Source organism: Apis cerana, linkage group LG2, assembly GCF_029169275.1.
Source record: "Apis cerana isolate GH-2021 linkage group LG2, AcerK_1.0, whole genome shotgun sequence".
NCBI lineage: Eukaryota > Metazoa > Arthropoda > Insecta > Hymenoptera > Apidae > Apis > Apis cerana.
This window is the reverse complement of record NC_083853.1, coordinates 299,012-320,705: the sequence shown is the minus strand read 5'-3', so window position 1 is coordinate 320,705 and position 21,694 is coordinate 299,012. Positions and strand designations below refer to the sequence as shown.

Sequence of the window (21,694 nt, the reverse complement as noted above, 5' to 3'; positions counted from 1 at the left end):
AGAGAAATACTATATTAGATTTCTATCATATTAATTTTCATTAATATTCATCCAGAAAAGAAGATTGATGGATAAACTTTGAAAACAAGATAAATTTCATAAAAAACGCCATCTTTTATATATATCTATTATTTTTATATTATATTATATTATATTATATTTATATTATTATATTATATATATTTTATATTATATTATTTATATTATAGATTTTTTATTATATTACAGATAAATAATGAAATTTTTTTTTAAACGATGAATGATCTTATAAAATTAAAATCCAGTTCAGATATTAAATCTTATATAATATTAATTATTTTTCAATCATTTTCTTTTGTTAGAACATTATCAACGTTATTACTACTTAAATTTTTGTTAGTAAAAATAAAAATAAAAATTTTTTATATTTAATTTCGTAATCCGTAAACGATATAATTTTACCTAAGACGATCATAATATTAATCCTCATTAAAAAATCAATTTTGAAAATATAAAGTTTCGAAAATATTTAATTTTATTTTTTAATTTGTTTTTGTACAAAGAATCATTTACTTTTCAATTTATAAATTAATACAAAAATATATAAAATTTTATTATATGTATGTATAATTATAAACAATAAATTTTTTGTAGATGCAATACCGTTCAAAAGTATTCAGACATTTTTTTATTTTCAAAAAAATACAATTGTGTATTATATAAATTTGCAAATAAATTAGTCTGATGAGAGCTTTTATATATGAATTTCAATAATTAAAATTTAGTTCAATTCTAATAATAAGAATATTTATCACTTATATTTTGATATTTATTATAATTAAATTAATATAATTTTTCTTAAAATAAGTTTAAATAAATAATATTTTATTTTACAAGTAAGAAAATGAGTACTTATTAATTAGTTTTTATTATCATAACTATCTAATAGAAAATTATAATTTAGTAAGTGAAATTATTTTGTTATAAAAAAAAATTATTTTTAGTTATTTAATTTCTAAGCTAAAAAACTATTATTAATTAAATATTGATATCTATGGACATCAGTGATCACATACTTAATTCAGATTATAAGAAAAAATTTTTTAAAAAATTATATTTTTTATTTTCATAAATGATGATAAATATATTTTTAATATATTATTATATGCTATTATAAATAAATTGAGTGTCCGAATATTTATGAGCAGTAATGTACATACATGTATTATTTTGTATATTTATAAATAAAAATATATGTTAAAGATAATAAAAAAATCAATATTTATAGAATAAAGTGTTATAAAATTTTACTGTTTGAAATAAAAATAAAAAATAAATAATTATGATAAGATTATGATTTATCAAATAATGTTTTATATATATATTATATAATTTATTAAATAATGTATATTTTTTATTTAATTTAATTCAATAACTTGGCTATAATCATTTGATATGATATAATCATATGTTTATTATGAATAAAAAATATAAAAATACTTCATTAATTATTTTAGAAGATATATCTTAATTTATAAAATTGGAAAATTATTTAAAATAACATTTTTAAAATCAATTCAAATACAAATTGCTATTAAAAAATTGTATAAAAATAGAATATTTCAAATTAAATAGACATTTTTTCTATATATATTTAAAAAGTTTTAAGATAATTTTAAACAGAAGTAGAATTATCAAATTTTTGATTGAAGATTTAATATTAAGTTATTGAATTATGTATTAAAAATTTGAAATGAAAACTACACTTACCTGTTCAGCTTTTAAAGTAAGTTCTATGAAGATTTGTTGTAATTTTTCGTTTACGAAATTGATACAAAATTGTTCAAAACCATTTTTTTCAAAAATTTCAAATCCATAAATATCCAAAATCCCAATTTCAAGTCCTTCCGTATTAGTTTCCATAGCTGAATTAACTTTCTGTGAACATAAATATGTAATTAAATTAAAAATCATTTTGTAGATAATAGATATATGATAATGAAATTTGGAATATTTCAATTAGATATTATATGTCAAAAAACAAGGTAAAGACAGAGAGATAGTACTATTTCTATCATTATATTAGTATTTCATTTTCTATTCATTTACAATAAATTTAATATCTACATTGCTTATAACTTAATAAATAAATTATGCCTTAACAATTTTTACAACAAATTTTATATTTTTTTTTTAATTCTCAGAATTGATCTTTCAAAGATATCTCACAAATATATTAATATATATCCTATATATGTTCAAATTTTAATTTTATTTCTTATATTTTTTTAAATACATATAATTTTAATAAATTTTAATAATTTTAATAAAAATTTTCATATTTTACATATTTTTTTTTATAATTTTATATAAAATTAATTATATTTATATACTAATAATTTAAGTAAATAGATATTAATGTATATCATATAGTTTGCATTTATTCATATACAATTTATAATTTAATATTATTACATTTTTCATTTTCTTCTTCCATTAGCAACTATTATAATTCGAATTTGATTTATGATATATTATATAAATAAATAAAAATCTATTATTCTTATTAAGAAAAAATTTTTATAAATAAAAATAAAAAAATTTAATTTATATAACTTTATGAATAAATAATTTTAAAATGCTCCTACAAACATTTTTTAATATAATTAATAAAAATTATTACAATAATATTAATTATCAATAATTTATTATGAATGTTAATATTTTAAATGTTATATTTTTTTAATGTAAATATTTTATGCAAAATAATTTTTTAAAAATAAATCATAATTAAAAAGAAACATAATAATATTAATTTAAGCTATTTAAATAATTAATGTAATTATTAGATATCAACAATAAAAATTTATTATGTAAAATTTAATGATCAATTTAATATACAATATATAAATATAATAACAAAATATTTGATTAATCATTAAAAATATATGTATTCTTACTTTAACCAAATAATCAAAAAGTCTAGCATAGATATCCTTTGCCAATGCATCCCGAGTATAGAGGGCTTGTTCTACATTTAATGTAACATCAACACTTTCAGATTGACTTCCCCATTTAGATTCAAATTCACGTGATATTAATTTTTGTGCTAATTGTTTTACTGAAATCTCAAGTAAATAGGCTGGAAAATCAAGACCTGAAATAAAGATGATAAATATATGATAATAAGTAATAAGTACAGTCATTATAATCTAATATTAATAATTTAATATTTAATTAAACGACTAATCCATATTATTATGAATCCAAAGACTTTTTTTAAGAATTATTCAAGTCGAAAAATTAAAAAAATAATAAAATAAAAATAAAAAATTATGTTATCAGATTTTTTAACAATTATTAACAATTATTAATAATTAAAAATTATCAAAAATATATAAAAATATTTGAAATATAATAATGGATATTTAAAAATTTCCCTATATGAACGAATAAAAATGAGCAACTCAAATAGTTGAAAATAATTTAATTATATAGAACATGTTGCATTTAAGAGCTCTTAAAAATTTTAATATATTAGTAATGAAATATTTCGTAATATTTAATTTAATATTTATTTTCGATATAAAATAAATGCATATAATAATAAATATACATAATATATACATAAATATATAATTATAATAATAAATATCATATAAAAACTCAGTGTACAAAATAAAAACAAAATTTTTTATTATAATAATTTAAATTTTTAGAATTTTGTAATATTAATAATAATTTTAAAAAATACAATATAATTATATCAATACAATTATATATTGTTTAAAAAAAATTATAAATAAAATTATGTTAATATTGAATCTTAATGAATTAAATATTTAAAAAATAATAATGTCAACTTTTATCATATATTTTTTAAAGATTGAAAGATAATTAATTTCTCAATCATAATACTATTAATCTATATTTTTTCAATGTTAAAATAATAATAATTTATAATATTTACACACATTTGTTTCTTTCTATATCATAATAAATTATAACTTTTATTTATTTTTAATACTTACACTGTTCATTAGCTACTTGTGAATAATTTCCATTCTCAACAAATTTAATATTTCCTATGTGAAGTACTCCAGCAACAAGCCTGAAAATATCAGTTATTTCGGAATTGCTAATTCCCATTACATTGAGTCCTGAAACATGTATAAAAATATAAATGATAATAATAATAAATATAAATTACTGAATAATAATTACTGAATCTTATAAGTCTTGAAAACACAACACTATCATTAATTTAAAATATGAAAAAAAAATGTAATAAACGTATAGTTTGTTAATCAACAATTATTATTAACAAATTAAATAGTACTGTATACAAATTAAAATTTGTAAAATTTTTATTTTATTCAATAATTAATTTTATTAATTTAATTTGCATATCTGATAATTTAATAAGATTTTTTTTTTATTCAAAATAAAACTTATTAAATAGAATAAATTGTACAAAAAAATAATGTTCTTAATCATATTGTTATCTTTATAATTATTCATTCGAAATATGTAAAATTATATTTATATTTTTTATTTTTAATATCAATAATTAATATAAGATCCAAGAGACAGAAAACAAAATAGAGAATAAAATGAAAGAATATAAAAAGAATTTTAAATTTGCGATTTATTATTTTCAATATACCACACATATTTGTTTCTTATTCTAATTGCTTTTATTTTTTAAATAAAGGTTATTCATTTTATTCTGAGTTAGACTATTTATTTTTTTCTTTAAATATAAAAAAATTTTTTTCTTTAAATAAAAGATCTTTTCTATTTTTCATGTCATTCAGAAGAGCTTTCTAGAAACAGAAAATTGAAGGCATAAAGAAAAAAAAAGATCAAAAATTATCAAATATATAAATAAACAAAAAAATTTAAATGATTTATTATATGGTAATAATATCATACATTGACTCATTATACATAATTAAAATTATTTATTATTTAAAAATTTTTTGCATTAAAATTAAATAAATATATGATAAAATAATGTAATAAATTAATGAAATGAATACAATTGATCTTTACAAGATCTATACAAGATCTATACAAGAATCTTTCTAATCATTATCTTAAAGATTTTATAAATTATTTTTTTGTTATTTTGTTAATATGTAATTATATTTATTTTAATGTAATTACTTCTCGATGTTCAATTGTTATAAAAAAAATTATTACCTTTTAATGTTGCTTGGAAGGCACTGGCATCGTTTATGTCATCAATTTTATGACCTTGACCGTAATTGAGATATTGATAATAATTAATATCCGTTAATCCAAATTCAGCTGAAAAATATAAAGTTATATATACATTATTTGAAAAATGCATTTAATACGTATATATTTTATATTTTATAAAAATACAATATAACTTTTATAATTTATAAAAAATATATTTTTCACATTACATTTATATGTATTAATTTTTTAATTATTCTTAATAATTGTTTTAATATAATAAAAAATTGTGAAAAAAAATTTATATTATCTATTAAATGATTAATATGAAATAAATCAATTTTTCAAATAAAATCAAAATCTTTTCAAAATATTATAAAACATATTAAAACAAATTTAAAGCTTAATAATTTTATTTACATAATTTTAAATTTATAATAAGAAAAATTAATATATAAAATACATCATATAACAATTTAAATCATATTTTATTTATAATTAACAATTTATTTATAATAAAGAATATTGGATAAAAAAGTTCAAAAATTTTCTCATGAAAATGTTTGCACTTTTCTACAAAAATACTTACATACTTATATAATTGTAAAATTTTTTTAAAAAAAGCATTGTCATTTGCTTTATATCCTTTTATTTTTTATGTATAAAATGTGAAATAATGAAAAAGTGAATAACTTATAAAATATTTCGATAAATGTTTTTATTATTTTAATTATTATTTCAAATAATTATTTTTATTATTATCATATATCTTTTTTTCATCTTCTATAAAACATTCGAAATTTATTTTTATTTATATAATGTATTTAAAAATGTAATCATTTAATAGTAATAATTTATTATTAACATTAAAACTGTAAAATGTGACATCACAAAAAAATGAAAAAAAGAAAGGAATTTGTAACATAAGAAATGAATATTATTAGAATTAATATTAGAAATAGAATATAAAATATTGAAATATGGAAACAAAATCTTTGAAACTCAAAATTTTAATATTTCAAATCCTGAAACTTTTTACCATTTTTATGATTCATTTCTAGAAATCCAAATAAAAAATAATATATATAAATAAGTTATAAGAATATTATATGATAGGAATTTATTTTTATTTAAGTTATAATAACTCAATTGAATTAGACTGTTTTTAAATGATATAATTTTACTAATTTATGTTCAAAAAAAAAAAAAATACAAAGAAAAAGTAACATAAATATTTAATTTTTTCAATTCTAAAAGATGATTATTATTATTATTTCTTGTACAAATCTAAATTTGAAGAATTTTAAAAATCGCATTTTTTAAAAAACTTTCTGCAAATATCTATTTTTTAGCAAAGAAGAAAAAAGAAAAAATAAATATTTTAAATTTGAATCCATTCCTAATCAATATTTTGCAAATTGAAAATATTAAAATTTATTTTAAGAAAGCAAAACAATGAAATATGAATATAATATGAACAATAATTTTTCTAAATTTATTTGAAAATTTTAATCATAAATTATGTATATAAAATAGTAAACAAATATTTATACAATAAATAAAAAAGAAAAAATTGTTATTTACATCTCATTTGTTGATTTGCTCCTATTGCAAGCTGATAGAACACATGAAAATTTCTTTCATCCAAGTTATGACAAGTGACTCTCGATTTTTCTAATAAGAAGTTTGAAATTTTTCCCCCATTGAGTTGGCCACCAGTGCCAAATTGCATTTCTACATATTTTCCCTGAAATAAAAAAATATATTTCACATATTTATTCATTTATTTTATTAAAGTATTTTGTATTTTTTCCACTTTCATTTATGCCAATAAAATAAAATTAAAAGTTTTAAAATTAAAATTAAAAGAAGTTAAAATAAAGATATAAATAAAATAATAATATATTAAAAATAATTACAAATAGTAAAATAAAAATATTATAAATTTACGTACAAATCTGCTACTGTTATTGTTCCGTATAGTCTTTGCATTGCCAAAAGCTTCTAAAAGAGGATTAGATTCCAAAATGACATTTTTTATTTTTTGCACTTTTGTACCACCACCACTGATCTTAGCAATATATGACATAATATATTTTACTGAAACTGTTTTACCAGCGCCAGATTCCCCACTGTAAAACGTAAATAAAAAAAATAATTAAATTATACGTAATTTTCTGTTGATTAAAAAAATTTATTATATTTTAAATATTAAAAAAATTAGTATTATGATATTACTTAATGATTAATAATTGATTAATAATAATAGATATTAAATAAGTGTTCATTTTACATTTTATATAAAAAAATATTATTAGATATTTTTATTTTCTATGTTTTACATTCTCTGTTCTATTAATTTGGATTACTTTACGTTATAAATCATTGTTCTATTTGTATTACATTATTTTAAATTTTACAAATGTCAGATAGATAAAGTTATTTTATTTTACACAATTTTATAAAGGTTATATAAAATTAAAATTAATTTTTGTATAATAATAAAAAAAATTTTTTATAATAAAAAAAGAAATTATAAAATATATTAGTATAAAAAAATAAAATTATCATTGACTTTATTTTATTACTTAATAATCATTAAAAAATTAAAATTTAATTTATATTATATGATTTTCTTTCTTCTATTTTAAAATTAATTAAATTGAAACAAATTTTTTTATTTTATTAAATGTCTTTTTAATAAAAAGTTTCTAATAAAAAAAATATTTTTTTAATAATTTGTTTTTTCAATTTTATTATCATTTTTTATATTTTTTGATTTCTTAGGGGAATTAAATAAGATTCAAGCAAAATGACTTTTAAACTCTTTTAAACAATTAAATAAACGATATAAATGTTGAATTGAATTTTTCAAAAATTATTTTGAAAAAAAAATAAATTTATAATCTTATATATTGTTATATTGTATTTTTAATAATTTCATATTTTCTTGTTGCAATACATATTTATCTTGAGAGTTTTTAAGTTAATATTATAAACATAATTTGCAGAAATATAATTTACAAATATAAACATGAAAAATGTATAATATATATTTATAGATTAATAAGAATTTTTTAAACATTTTATTAAAAAATTATAACAAATATTGAACATAATATGTCTAATTCTAAATTTTATTATAAATTAAAAAATATAAATTCTAAATTAAAAAATATATATAAACTATATATATATATATAAATAAACTATATATAATATATATATATATATATATATATAATAAACTATATATAAATAAAAAAAATATATAAAAAATATATTTATAAATATGTATAAACTATTTCATGAAAAACATAAATATTATTTGAATCATAAAATTATTTTACCTAATAATAACACATTGACTTTCTTTGTCAATTAACATATTTCTATACATATTGTCTGTTAATCCATAAATGTGAGGTGGATTTTCATATGGTACCTGAAATAGAAGAAGGCAATAATTAATTTAATTGTATATAAATGTTAAATAAAATATAAATGTAAAAATAAAATTCACAATTTAAAAAATAAATTATTTATTATTACTTACTGCTCCTTGATAAATTTCTATCTCTTTTTCACCAAAATATGGCATTTGTTTGAAAGGATTGACTGATACTAATACAGGACCAATACTTGTCTAATAATTATTAAGGAAATTATTTCAATTTTTGTCACAGGAATTAAAATTTGTTTCAATTATCTATACGTATTGAAATAATAATTAGTAATGAAACAGTTTTCATTTAAAATTAATATTACAAAAATATTTTTACCCTATCAATTTCCAACTTCGAACTATTGCTACATTTTTACAATATCTACATTTTAAAATCTTTATTAATGAATATGTAGTATTAATAAAATATTCAATTAATTCGACAAATTTTTTAGAAAATTTTTTTTAATAATAATAAATATCTAATGAGATGTAATGAAATAATAATTAATATAATATAATGAAAATAAAAATTAAATATATATTATATATATTATCACTAAAATCATATTACGAAATTTTATTTTTATTACTGGACATTTTTATTATTATTAAATTCAAAATATTTATTATTAATATAAAATATAATTATTAACAATAACTATTTATTAAGTTGAAATGAAACATAGAGAAAACATTTTTTTTATTATTGATCGCATGTTAAAAAATATAAATAATATGAGTTAAAATTAAAAAACATATTTATATGAATAAATATGAATACTAGGATGGAATAAAAAAATTATTATTCTATATACATAGAATTTAATTGCTTTTATAAAGTACAAAAGCTAATATTTCTTTCAATGATATTACAAGATTGCAATATCCCAAATATTATGTATTATTTAATTAATAATTTTTTACATAAGATTTTGTGTGTCAAAAGAAATATCGCAATACAATTATCGCAATAATATGTGCTCGCGTGATGTGTAAAATCGATAACAGTTATTAATATCCTTTTTACTTAATAATTGTTAATATTTTAGATAAAAACGAACCACATAATATTGCTATGATTGTTTCTTTGTTTTTTTGAAAATAACAAAAATATTGCGCAGCAAAAATCGTTTGTCAATATTGAAAGTTATTAATATCTGCTTCAATAATTAAGACTAAGGTTATATAAATATTGAAAATGACGTCATAACATCAACATTGCAACGTTCTTATATTAAAAAATCTACAATAATCCTGATCAATATATTTTCTTTATCTCTATAATTAATAACATTCATTAATGCGATATTATATCTACAATCATATCAATTATAGTGCATAAGTACAATTAATGTTTTCTAATCTTTATTTCTAATCATCAAAAATGAAACAAGATTTCTCATAATTTTTGAAAGAGTAAAGATTTAAAATTAAATTATAAAAAAATATTTTGAAAATAACAATTAAATTAAATTATTATTAATTAATTAAAAGATTGTTAAAAAATTATTAAAAGATAATTAAAAGATTTCATTGATAGAATATTCCATTTGTAATATAATAATTAGAAACAAATGCTTAAAACTATAACTATACATCAAAAAATTATCTTAAAATTTGATCTGATAGTATAATTGTAGAAAAGTATAAAACAATAGTTCAAACAATATAAAAAATTACTAACATTTTTACATAAGACAAAACATATAGAAAAACATTCTAAATATTCTATTCACATCTTGTATTATTTTATCATAAAACCAATCTTATAAATACAATCCTTTTTTTATATGCATATAATGTTGATAATTGTATGACGTGAATAACTAATTGATATTCTTAATTGGCCTTTCTTTATTTTCCTATATAACTAAAATTGATACTCATTCGATTGATATAAAAATATAAAATTATTGAATATTGATAAGTAAAATTGAAAAACGTCATATTTTATAATTTTCAAAAATAATAAAAAATTAATATTTAATAATATAATATTTTCTTTTTATTTTTTTAGATATTTTTTTCTTATTTTTATATTTCATATAATTAAAAAAAAACATTTTATAAAATATAATAATTTTTAAATCTAAGTTTTCCTTTCGATCATCTTTCAAAAAATGATAAATAATAATTAATAATAAATAATTAATAATATTTAAAATTATTGCTATTACTGTAAAAATTATCTAAGGATACAAATATGTAATCATCCATATATCTTTTTTGAAGATTTTCAGTAATAGCATCTTCGGTAATTTTCGGGAGCAAAACCATATCATCCACTCCAGAAACCTTAACATTTTGACTTTGCCAATGATACATCTGAAACAAAAATATTTTAGTATATTAATCATTTGTTTTTAAGTTTTATTTTTTTTTTCAAATTTATTATAAAAACATTCTACTAATATTAATGAAATATCACAAATTTAACGAAATACTCCATAATAATCATTATATTTGCATTCGCTTTGAAAAATTGGACAAAAATAATTTCTTTTGTTTTTTAAGGATTATGCTTAATGTTTTAATAATGTAATAATAAAGATGTGGGAAAATTTGTCTAAACACAATATCACAATAAAATATTTTATAATTACAAAATCAATATATGATATTGCTATAAAAAATTCATTTTGATCAGATAGTAAAACAATACTAATAACAATGAAATAATATTAATACAATTTCTAGATTTTTAGTTTTTTACTTTTAAATAAAATCAATGCAAAGAAAAAAGTTATTATTGTTCGATAATTAAATTTAAAAAAATTTAAAAAAATCGAAAATAAAAATATTTTATTAATATTGTCTTATTTTTAATAATTTCTTAATTTTTTAAGTCTTAATTTTTCAATTCTTTTTTTTTCATTTGGTATTTTTTTTTTATCTCCTTACAAATATACAAATATACAAATAGAAATAGTTTTATATTATGCTTATATTATTTATATTTAATAATAATGATAATATTTTGAAAATATTTTAATAATGTGATGTGGAGAAATTTTTTTCGAAGAACACAAATCAAAATATATGTATATGTATATGAAACTAATTATTAAATTGACTACATTATCAATGGTTATTAATAGTTGTGACAATAATATATTAAAATTATATTTATTCTAAATAAATAGAAAAAAATAAATTATGTCACTATTGTTTGAGTTATCGATTTAATGATTCGAATATTAAGGACAAATGTGGAAGACAAGTGATATAGCACAGTATTGTTGCTTGTGACAGGTGCAACCTTATATATGTTAAAGGTTTCTTCACAATTGAAAGTATGTATTTTATCTAAAAATTTTATATATAATATGGATTGAATAGAATTACTAAATAAATAAAAACTATTTTTTTGAATATTAATAAATTAATATAATTTAAATATAGTTAAAACAAATATTTTCAAGTTTATATTTATAACATATCGTATCATCGTTACATTATAGCATTTATTAAATAAAATATGATAGATGATTAATAGAATTAATAGAATTTCGTTTATATAAATGAATATATAAAAGTATATGAATATACACATACATGTTTATGAATATTCAGTTTCAAATTAATCATCATCTTACAGAAAAATCCGAACTGTAGTTGAAAATAATTTACGACTATTTTATAAATAAATAACAAGTTTTTTTAAACAGTTTTCTTAATAAAAATATTATATATTAAAATTATATTAAAATAATTGTATAAAATAATTATATTAAAAAAAAAATAATAAATATAAAAATTAATGGAAAAGATTAATAATGATAAAAAAAATTGATTTTTATTTGAAATTATTAAATTTACATCAGCTAATATAAAATAACATAACTAAAAATATAATAATAATATAAAATAACAAAAACTGATTAAAGAAATGATTATTAACATGTCCATTATTCAATAATAAGAAGTAAAAGAGATATTAATGAATTTCTATTTTTAGAATTACTTGATTGATTTAAAAATTGTCTTGTTTCTCAAACAAAATTCTATAATAAATAATGAAATCGATTTATAATTCTTTGTTTGTCGCATTAAAGAATTTATATATTAAACTAATAAATTAATTTAGACAAAAATATTACATTTTTTTCTGTTTTCTAATTTCTATATTATAGAAAATTGTCTTGATTGATGTATTATAAAACATTTTATATTTCTTATTTTGATACGAATATGCAATAACGATATGATATAACGATAAATATATTATTGCATAAGATATCATATTACAATACATCATAATATATGAAATTACTGTATGAAATTCAAATAATATATAATAAATATAAATTTAATAAGATTTATTGAAGAGAGAATATCCAAACTCGCTATGGATTAGATTTGAGATATTTTAAATTTATTAAAATCTTTAAGGAAATAGTCTTTTAATCAATTTTTGTTATATTATATTGTTATATTATATTTTAGATATGATTATAAAAACAGTAGTAAATAAATATCAATTTAGTAAAATTGAATATAATTAAATTTAATAAAAAATTATTTTTACAACATGAATACAATAAAAACATACAATAAAAAAATTTATTATTTATATTATATAAAAATAATGTATATATAATAAAAAATACTGATATAATCATAAATATATGATAAGTAAAATTTATTATATAATATGATAATGATAAATATATATATATATATATTATAAAATATAATGAATAAATATTGAGTTCATCCTTATATATGCTATATAATTTGGTACAAAATATCTTACATAACATATTTTCTTTTTATATATGCATTAATTGAATATTTGCATATATTTCAGTTATATAAAAAATTAATACAATCAGAACTAATTGTTTTTTCAGTCTTCAAAATGAATACAAAATGAAAAAATTTTAATAAAATATGTATGAATTATAATGACGCATATTACCTAATTATCTTAGAAATGGATAGTTATTTTAGAATTTGGAGAAAAGTGATATTGTTAGAAAATTTGAAGAATAAATTAATTAATTTATTAAGAATAATTTATTAAAAATAAATTAATAAATTAAAAAATATTATATATATATATATTAAATATTATTAGAGTATTATTGTATGTATAATAAAATATATATATATATATATATATACAAAGCATAAAGAGCATTTGAATTTATCATCTTTTTTAATATTATAAAAACTGAAAACTTTATTGAAGAAAAATTTATTAAATTATAATAATAACTATAACGATATAATACAATTAAATTTATAATATAATATAAACTGCAGAATTAATAATCTTTTAATCATTAATAATTACGGAAAAAAATTCTTTTGCAAAGATAATTTTTATAAAAATTGATTGAAACTTTAAATTTTGTTTAATTCTTAAATAATTTTAAATTAAAAATAAAAATTTAAATCTCTATAATTTTTTTCATATGATTTTTTATATTAAGAAAAATTTGAAAAATATAAAAAAACCTGTTTAATAAAATAATATAAGATATATTCTAATAGTAATTAGATTATAGTTTTAATTAGTTTTTACTTCAAGTTATTCAATGCTTATAAAAAAATTTACATTCTTCTTAATAAATAAAATTTAAGTTAAATTTAATTGCGAAATATTGAAAATCATGATACAAAATTCAATCGTGACAAATTTTTCATTTTTATAATGACATTATCATGATAAAATCACATTCATATCGCATCAATAAGAATTTTTATGTAATATTTCAATGTTATAAAATTCAATATTATGAGAATATTTTGTACGATGACGAACAATATTCCAATATTCACAAATAATATCATAATTAAAGGCACAATTTATTGTTATGTGAAATGCATTTTCATTGTAAGACAATCGCATACTTTTCAGTTTCATATAAATTCAATAAGAAACAATAAAAGAAAAGAAAAGAAATATATATTTAATGTTAAATTTTAAAATTAAAGTCAATTTTATATTTTCATAATATTGACGAAAAATAAAAATAAAAAAAAAAAGATTTTTACTAAATCAGAAAATGAAAAATTATGTATGAAATCTATAGTATCATATTTTTAAATTAAAAAAAAAAATAAGAGAATATTAACAGAATTCGAATTCGCGATCCATCCTTTATGTCATAATTAGGGTTATCCCTCTTCTTGTCACTATTCATTTCTTAATGGACATGAAATTTATATGTATGTAGTGTTCACACATTTTAAATGGAATAAAAGATGAATAGTAAGAAATCATTCAATCTTCGAAGTGACCTTCTTTTCTAACCTATATTTGTTGATGGCAATAATTATAATTTTTTTATTGATTGCTGGTAAAATTGAAAGCTCAATCATTAAATGTTCTACATGTACTTTACATATTGAAAAAGATATTTAATTTAATTTAGAAATTAAATTTATTTAATTTAATTTATTTAGAAATTAAATTTATTTAATTTAATTTAGAAATTAAATTTATTTAATTTAATTTATTTATTTAGGTTTTATGATTTTCTTTTTTTTTTAATATTGATAATAAGAATCATATATTGTAAATATCTATACAAACAGAATTTCTTGTTCAGTTAATTTATTTTTAATAAATTCTAAATAATAAAAAATAATTAAAATCTATTCTAATCTTATATAATTAATTTGTTATTTAATTTTCATTATTTAATTATTTTTATTATACTTCTTTTTAATTTATTTATTTTTTTTAATAAATTAAATGAAAGATTTAATTATTATTTTAATAATATATCATATCAGATCATAATATCACTGAAAAAGCTATTTTATTGTTATCATGTTCTTTTTTAAACTTTAAACTTTCTAAACTCAAAAATTTAATAATTTTCTTTGGTATACAATCTTTTATTAATATTATATATATTATTATTAATAATTATTATTAATTTAATACAATCTTTTTTTACAATAAAGAAAAGTCTTATTTTATTATATCATTATAGTATAGCATAATATATATATATTAGTCATACATTTCTTTTTCTAAATTCAAAATTCAGATACATTCTTTCTCCTTTTTTCCTTTATTTATATTAATTCTAATACAAATACAAATTTTAAAACAGAAGACAAAATAATCCAAAATAGTTTAATGAGAAAAAATAATTTATATAAATTATAATAAATATAATAAAATAAGAAAAATTGTATTAAACTATTTGTAATTTAAATTAATTAAGATTCAATCTTTAGGAAGTTATATAATAGTCTTAAAATTAATCTGGATATATCTTAAAACTAAAGATTAATTGATTAAAATTATTAATAATGACCACTTTGGATCATTCAATTGTATGTCACAGAAACACTTATTTACTAAAAGCTAATGAAACTAAAGAATAGGAAGCCATTGCTGTGTGACATCAAAATAAGAACATATATTGATTCTAGAGAAGAATTGATTCTATATTATATTAAAAGTTTATTTTTGTTTTTCTTTTATAAAATATATCATTATATTAATACATGATATTATATAAATACATAATACCATAAAAAATTGTTGATTATCTTAACAAATCATAATCTCAATAAAAATTATAATTATTTTATTACTTTAAAAATAAATCTTATTTTTCATAATTTATTATTATATTTTGCAATAAAATTTTCAAATTGTGCAAAATGTGCATATTCATTTAAAATTTTTTCTTAATATAAAAGAAAATTAACTGGTCACATTTTTATTTATAAATATATTATTATAAATTTGACTTGTTTGTACAATAATTTATATTTTTATTTACAAAATTGATCTATTTATGTAACAAATGGATGCAATAAAACGATAATATAGATTTAATAATATAATTATGTATTGAATTAAAATTTAAAAATTAATACTTATCATGTTAAATTTATGATTTAAAATACAACGAATATAAAATACCAATTTTAATTATTTTAAAAAAAGTAATTTTTTTTAATATTTCTGTCAATATTTCTCCACTGTATTTTTATCGAATTTTATTTATCATTATAGATTCTTTTTTGTCGATATATATTGCTTTGTATATTATTTATGATAATAAAAAAAATATTAAAATATTAAAAAAAACATTAAAAAAAAACATTATTTCAAAAGAGATATTGACGACTTTTTTTAAAATTCTTATGTGCAATTAAATTATTTGTATAAGGTTTTTATTTTTACAATAACATTATAAATCAAAATAATTTTAATTCGTTTCAATTTCATACTTCATTATACTATTATTATATACACTATTATTTTTCATATAAATAACTCATATAAATAATAAATTATATAAATAATATAACCTTTCATAATTAACAATTACGATTTTTTAAACAGAATTAATAACAAAATGATAAATTTATGTACATATGGAATGGAACAAATGGAATTTATAATTTATTCTATAATAAGTGATTGATATATAGTAAATGTTTATTAATTAAGATTCAATTCAAATTCAAACAAAGATTCAAGTTCAAACAATTGTAGATTTCTAGAAATGTATCGAGAACTAAAAAATCATTTATTTTTAATAATAAAAATAATAAATTTTATAATAAAAATAGAAATGTTAATGAATAATATTAATAATTAAATTGGTAGATATTAGTTTAAATATTTTGTTTAATCTCGTTTCATTATTCTCAAATTATTTTTTATTTCGTATTTAAGGTTATGTAAAAAAAGATAATATAGAAAATTATTAAATTTAATTTTAATTTCAATTATTACATCATATTAATAAAAATATTTAATCTTCAAAAGAAAATATCATTTCTTGAAATCTTAACATTTTAACATAAGTATATTTGTTAATATAAATCTTTAAATAAATAATTTTTTTAAATAATTTTTTCTTATGATATTTTTTTCAATAAAAACAAAGCGTTTATGTTATTATATATCGAAAAAAATAAAAATAAGTTAAATTTTAAAATATCTAAAATTTAAATAAATTTAAAAAAACATTTAAGAACTTAATTTTTTTTTTTTGTAAAAAAATAATATAATGTATAGTACAGAACGAACATATAAGAAGACATATAATAAAGTAATGGTAACAATTATTTCTTTCAAGGTATATATTCTTCTCGTCGGATTTATTGAGTTCAAGGTAGTGAAATGTTTCAACATAAATTATATCGTATTAAATACGGATGTCCGATTATTTAATATTATAATTATTTTCAATATTATGATTTGTCAGCATTTAACAAATCATATCATATATTAATTATTGTCATAATTTATCTTTATTTAATATATTTTTAAGTATTTTATTATAAAATTATTAATTATTTTAATTTTTAATAATAATAATAATTTTAATATATATTACAATTTTAAAAATCTAATACAAAAACAAAGTCAATTATAAATAAAAATATTTACTTATAAGGAATTAAAATTGAATTCAAAAATTAAATTATGATTATTTATTTATTATAATCTTTTGTTATTTATTTTAAAATATATATATCTTCATTAAATTTTATTTTTATTTAAAATATATAAATATATTTAATATGTACATTTTATCAATATTATATAGAATATATATATATATAGATTTTAAGTAAATAAATTTTAATAATATATATAAAATAGATGAACATTCTTTAATTAAAATGAATTTAATTAAATGAAATTCAATGATTTATATCATTTATATTAATTAAAATCCATATCATAAAAAATTTAGAATTTTTTTCAAATTTAAATAATTCAACAAAATTATGTAGTATATTTAATTGTAATTAAATATATAATATAATTTTTTATACATTAAATCACAATAACAACAAAAATAATATTATTATTTTTTTATATTAAATATGAAATATATTTGATACTAACATGACATTTTTTGTAAATTATATATTTTTAAAAATATATAATTTAAATATTCAAATTAAATAAACAAAAAATTATCTTTAAAAAATATTAAGAATATATCATATATGTATTTTCATAATCGTTGTATCAAAACTATATATTTTCTTTATCATATATATAATAATATATATTTTATCATAAATATTCATATTCATAAATACATAATAATTCTTATTCATACGTCTTATTTATTTATAATCAAAATATATACTATAAAACCTATATGTAATTATTATTTTATGACTATTATTTAATTACTATTCAAGATTTCAATAGTAGAAATAGTAAAAAGTGATTTTAGTTCTAATAATTTTGTTAATATAAATTTATTTTATATTTTATATTATAATATTTATAATATAGTATATTATAGTATAACATATTTTATATTATAGTATTTTATATTATTATATATTTAGTATTATTATTACTAAAAGCATAAATTTACTATCTTATAATTGTTTATAAAATAAAGCAAATTTAAATTAATTCCCAATAAATAATATAATTTTAAATCAAATCATTTAATGATTGATGAAATTAAAATTGAAATATAAAAATTAAATAAAATTTAATGAATAAATTAACTATATTTTATATACGTGATTTTTATATGATTTTATATATTTTGTATATCTATAAGAAAGTTATTTTTATTGAAATAAACTATATATTATGTTATATAATGATAGATTTTCCATATAAAAAATAATAATAAAACAAAATGATAATCGTGCTATAATAAAACATATTAATTTTGAAGAATACCACAGAATTTTATGAAATTTTGTCAAATTTTATTTTAATGTAAATAGTCTTAAATCAAAAATCTTTGTGTTTTGCTTTCATTAATGTATTAATAATTTCTTATTATTTTATTGATCTATTTAAAAATATATTCAAAAGTATAATAAAAGTATAACCATTTATATTTCCAATAAGGAATATGCAAAATATATACATATTCATGTTCTATATAATACTTTTATTATTAATTATAAAAATTTTATAAATAAGATATATATGATAAAATATATGAAAATTATATAAGATAATAATTTGAAATAATTTGAATTAAAAATTTTGATAAAAAAATACATTATATGTATAATCTTATCAAGATTTTATCTTATCATGATAAATATAGATTAATATAGATAAATATTTTCTAATAGTTAATAAAAATAAATAAAATATATTGAAAATTTTCTCATATCTTTAACTTTCTAGTATTTCTCCAAAATGAAATTCAAACTTTCAAATTCTAAACTTAGAATAAATAAAGAGATATCATATTAAATATCAGATATGATATTTAGATATCAATAGATATTAAAATATTGTTTATTATTGCTACAATATGTGCTTCTTGACATTTTCTATTGTAAATCTTTATATAATAAAATAAAAAATAAAATTTGTTCAATAGTTGGTACAAATTAATAATTTGGAATATTGAGTTACATATATCATAAGTTAAATTAGGTTTTCAAAATTTGTCCTTACCAAGTGCATTTAATTTTATTTCATATTAAAACAAAAACGATTAGAAATAATATATATTATTTATTATATTATTCCGTTAATATCTTAAATAAATAATAATAAATAAAAAAATATATTTTCATTAATAATATTTTATTACTTATTAATTTTTAATAATTTCTATGCATAATTCTACATTCAAATCAAATTATATTTATATTTATTTCATAAATGTGTAAATTATTAAAATGAAATAAATAATTTATTTGATTGTATATTATATATAATTAATTTGATAAATAATTTATTTGATTACGTATTGATATGCAAAAAACAGTTTTCCAGGATTACTTACCACGTCTTGATAATATATGTCTTAATAAACACCTGATTGTTTCTCAATAATAATTATATGTATGACAAAAAGTAATGAAAGAATCACTTATACACATATAATAGCTAATATCACTAATATCACGTTATATCAATATACATAAATAACAATATATTATCACTAATTGATTTTAACATTTGAAGTTTATAAATCAAGAAACGAACTCCATCGTATCACTGTTCGACAAATACTAACCGGTGAGTCAGTGCGTCTGTCGCAGAAACTGCTATGATACCGTGATACGTCAGACTTACTCAGAACATGCTCTTTGCTTGTAATCATTCAAGAATGTTGAATTGTCTCATTATGTACTTTACAAATTGTATTTTCAATTTATATATTCCGTTTACTTAAAGATTTATTTTGTGTTGTATGAAACGATGTTTGATAAAAAAAATCAATAGTAACTTTATTATATATATTTAAATTTTTATATTATAAGTGATGTATATAAGTATATATTATAAATACAACTCATATAAATACATTTTCATACTTTATGTTTATTATTTACATTATAGCTTTAATAATATAATGGAACATAAAGAAAACATAAATATATTGTTTAGAAAAAAAGTTATAATGAACTATATATATATATATATATATATATATATATATACATACATATATTATAAATATGTACTCGAAAGAATCAAAATGAACTAAATTAAAAATTTGTTTTAATAATAAAAATGTAAATATCTAAAATAAGAGTCTATAATCAATATTATTTCTAACGGTGTAGTACCGGTAAAGTCAGTAACAGGTGGCACTTTTATGCGCTGTTGCACTTAACGCGCTAAAAACGATACGGTAATTCTAAAAGATATTTTTCACCTACAAAGTACATTGCCTTACACATACATGTGTGCGTGCGCACACATACACATACTCACACATTATTTTATCATATTAGTTCTTTATAATTTCTCTAACATTTTTAATGTAACAAAAATATTAATAATTAGAAATAAATTGAAAATATTCTTAAAATAATGAAATATTGAATTAATGAAAGAATCACATTAGGATATGTATGGAAATTTTATTTCATTATATTCATAATTTTTTTAAACATTCATTTATTATGAATCATATAATTATATCACAAAATAATATATTCTTTTGTGTTTAATTTTTTTAATTTGAAAATTGATTGATACTTTAATATATAAATATTATAATATATATCTTATAAATATATATATATATATATATATTTATACAATTCAAAAATCGAAATTATTCGAGTTTTTTTCGAAACCGCCAATGAGTGTCGATGATCGTTAAAAAAAGT

General features: G+C 15.7%; 1 protein-coding gene across 1 annotated transcript in view; it reads right to left on the bottom strand.

Moving 5' to 3' along the window:
• The window catches only part of LOC107999601 (unconventional myosin-Ie), a 43,198-nt gene extending 22,581 nt beyond the window's left edge, over window positions 1-20,617 (bottom strand). The window contains exons 1-10 of the mRNA XM_017059543.3: window positions 20,356-20,617; window positions 10,832-10,957; window positions 8,741-8,830; window positions 8,535-8,629; window positions 7,139-7,316; window positions 6,769-6,931; window positions 5,185-5,292; window positions 4,011-4,139; window positions 2,940-3,136; window positions 1,750-1,917 (exon numbers count right to left, since the gene is read on the bottom strand). Of these exons, the coding sequence (XP_016915032.1) occupies window positions 1,750-1,917; window positions 2,940-3,136; window positions 4,011-4,139; window positions 5,185-5,292; window positions 6,769-6,931; window positions 7,139-7,316; window positions 8,535-8,629; window positions 8,741-8,830; window positions 10,832-10,957 (1,254 nt within the window). The 5' untranslated portion in view covers window positions 20,356-20,617. The remainder of the gene's footprint in view (window positions 1-1,749; window positions 1,918-2,939; window positions 3,137-4,010; window positions 4,140-5,184; window positions 5,293-6,768; window positions 6,932-7,138; window positions 7,317-8,534; window positions 8,630-8,740; window positions 8,831-10,831; window positions 10,958-20,355) is intronic.
• Window positions 20,618-21,694: the final 1,077 nt, after the last annotated feature.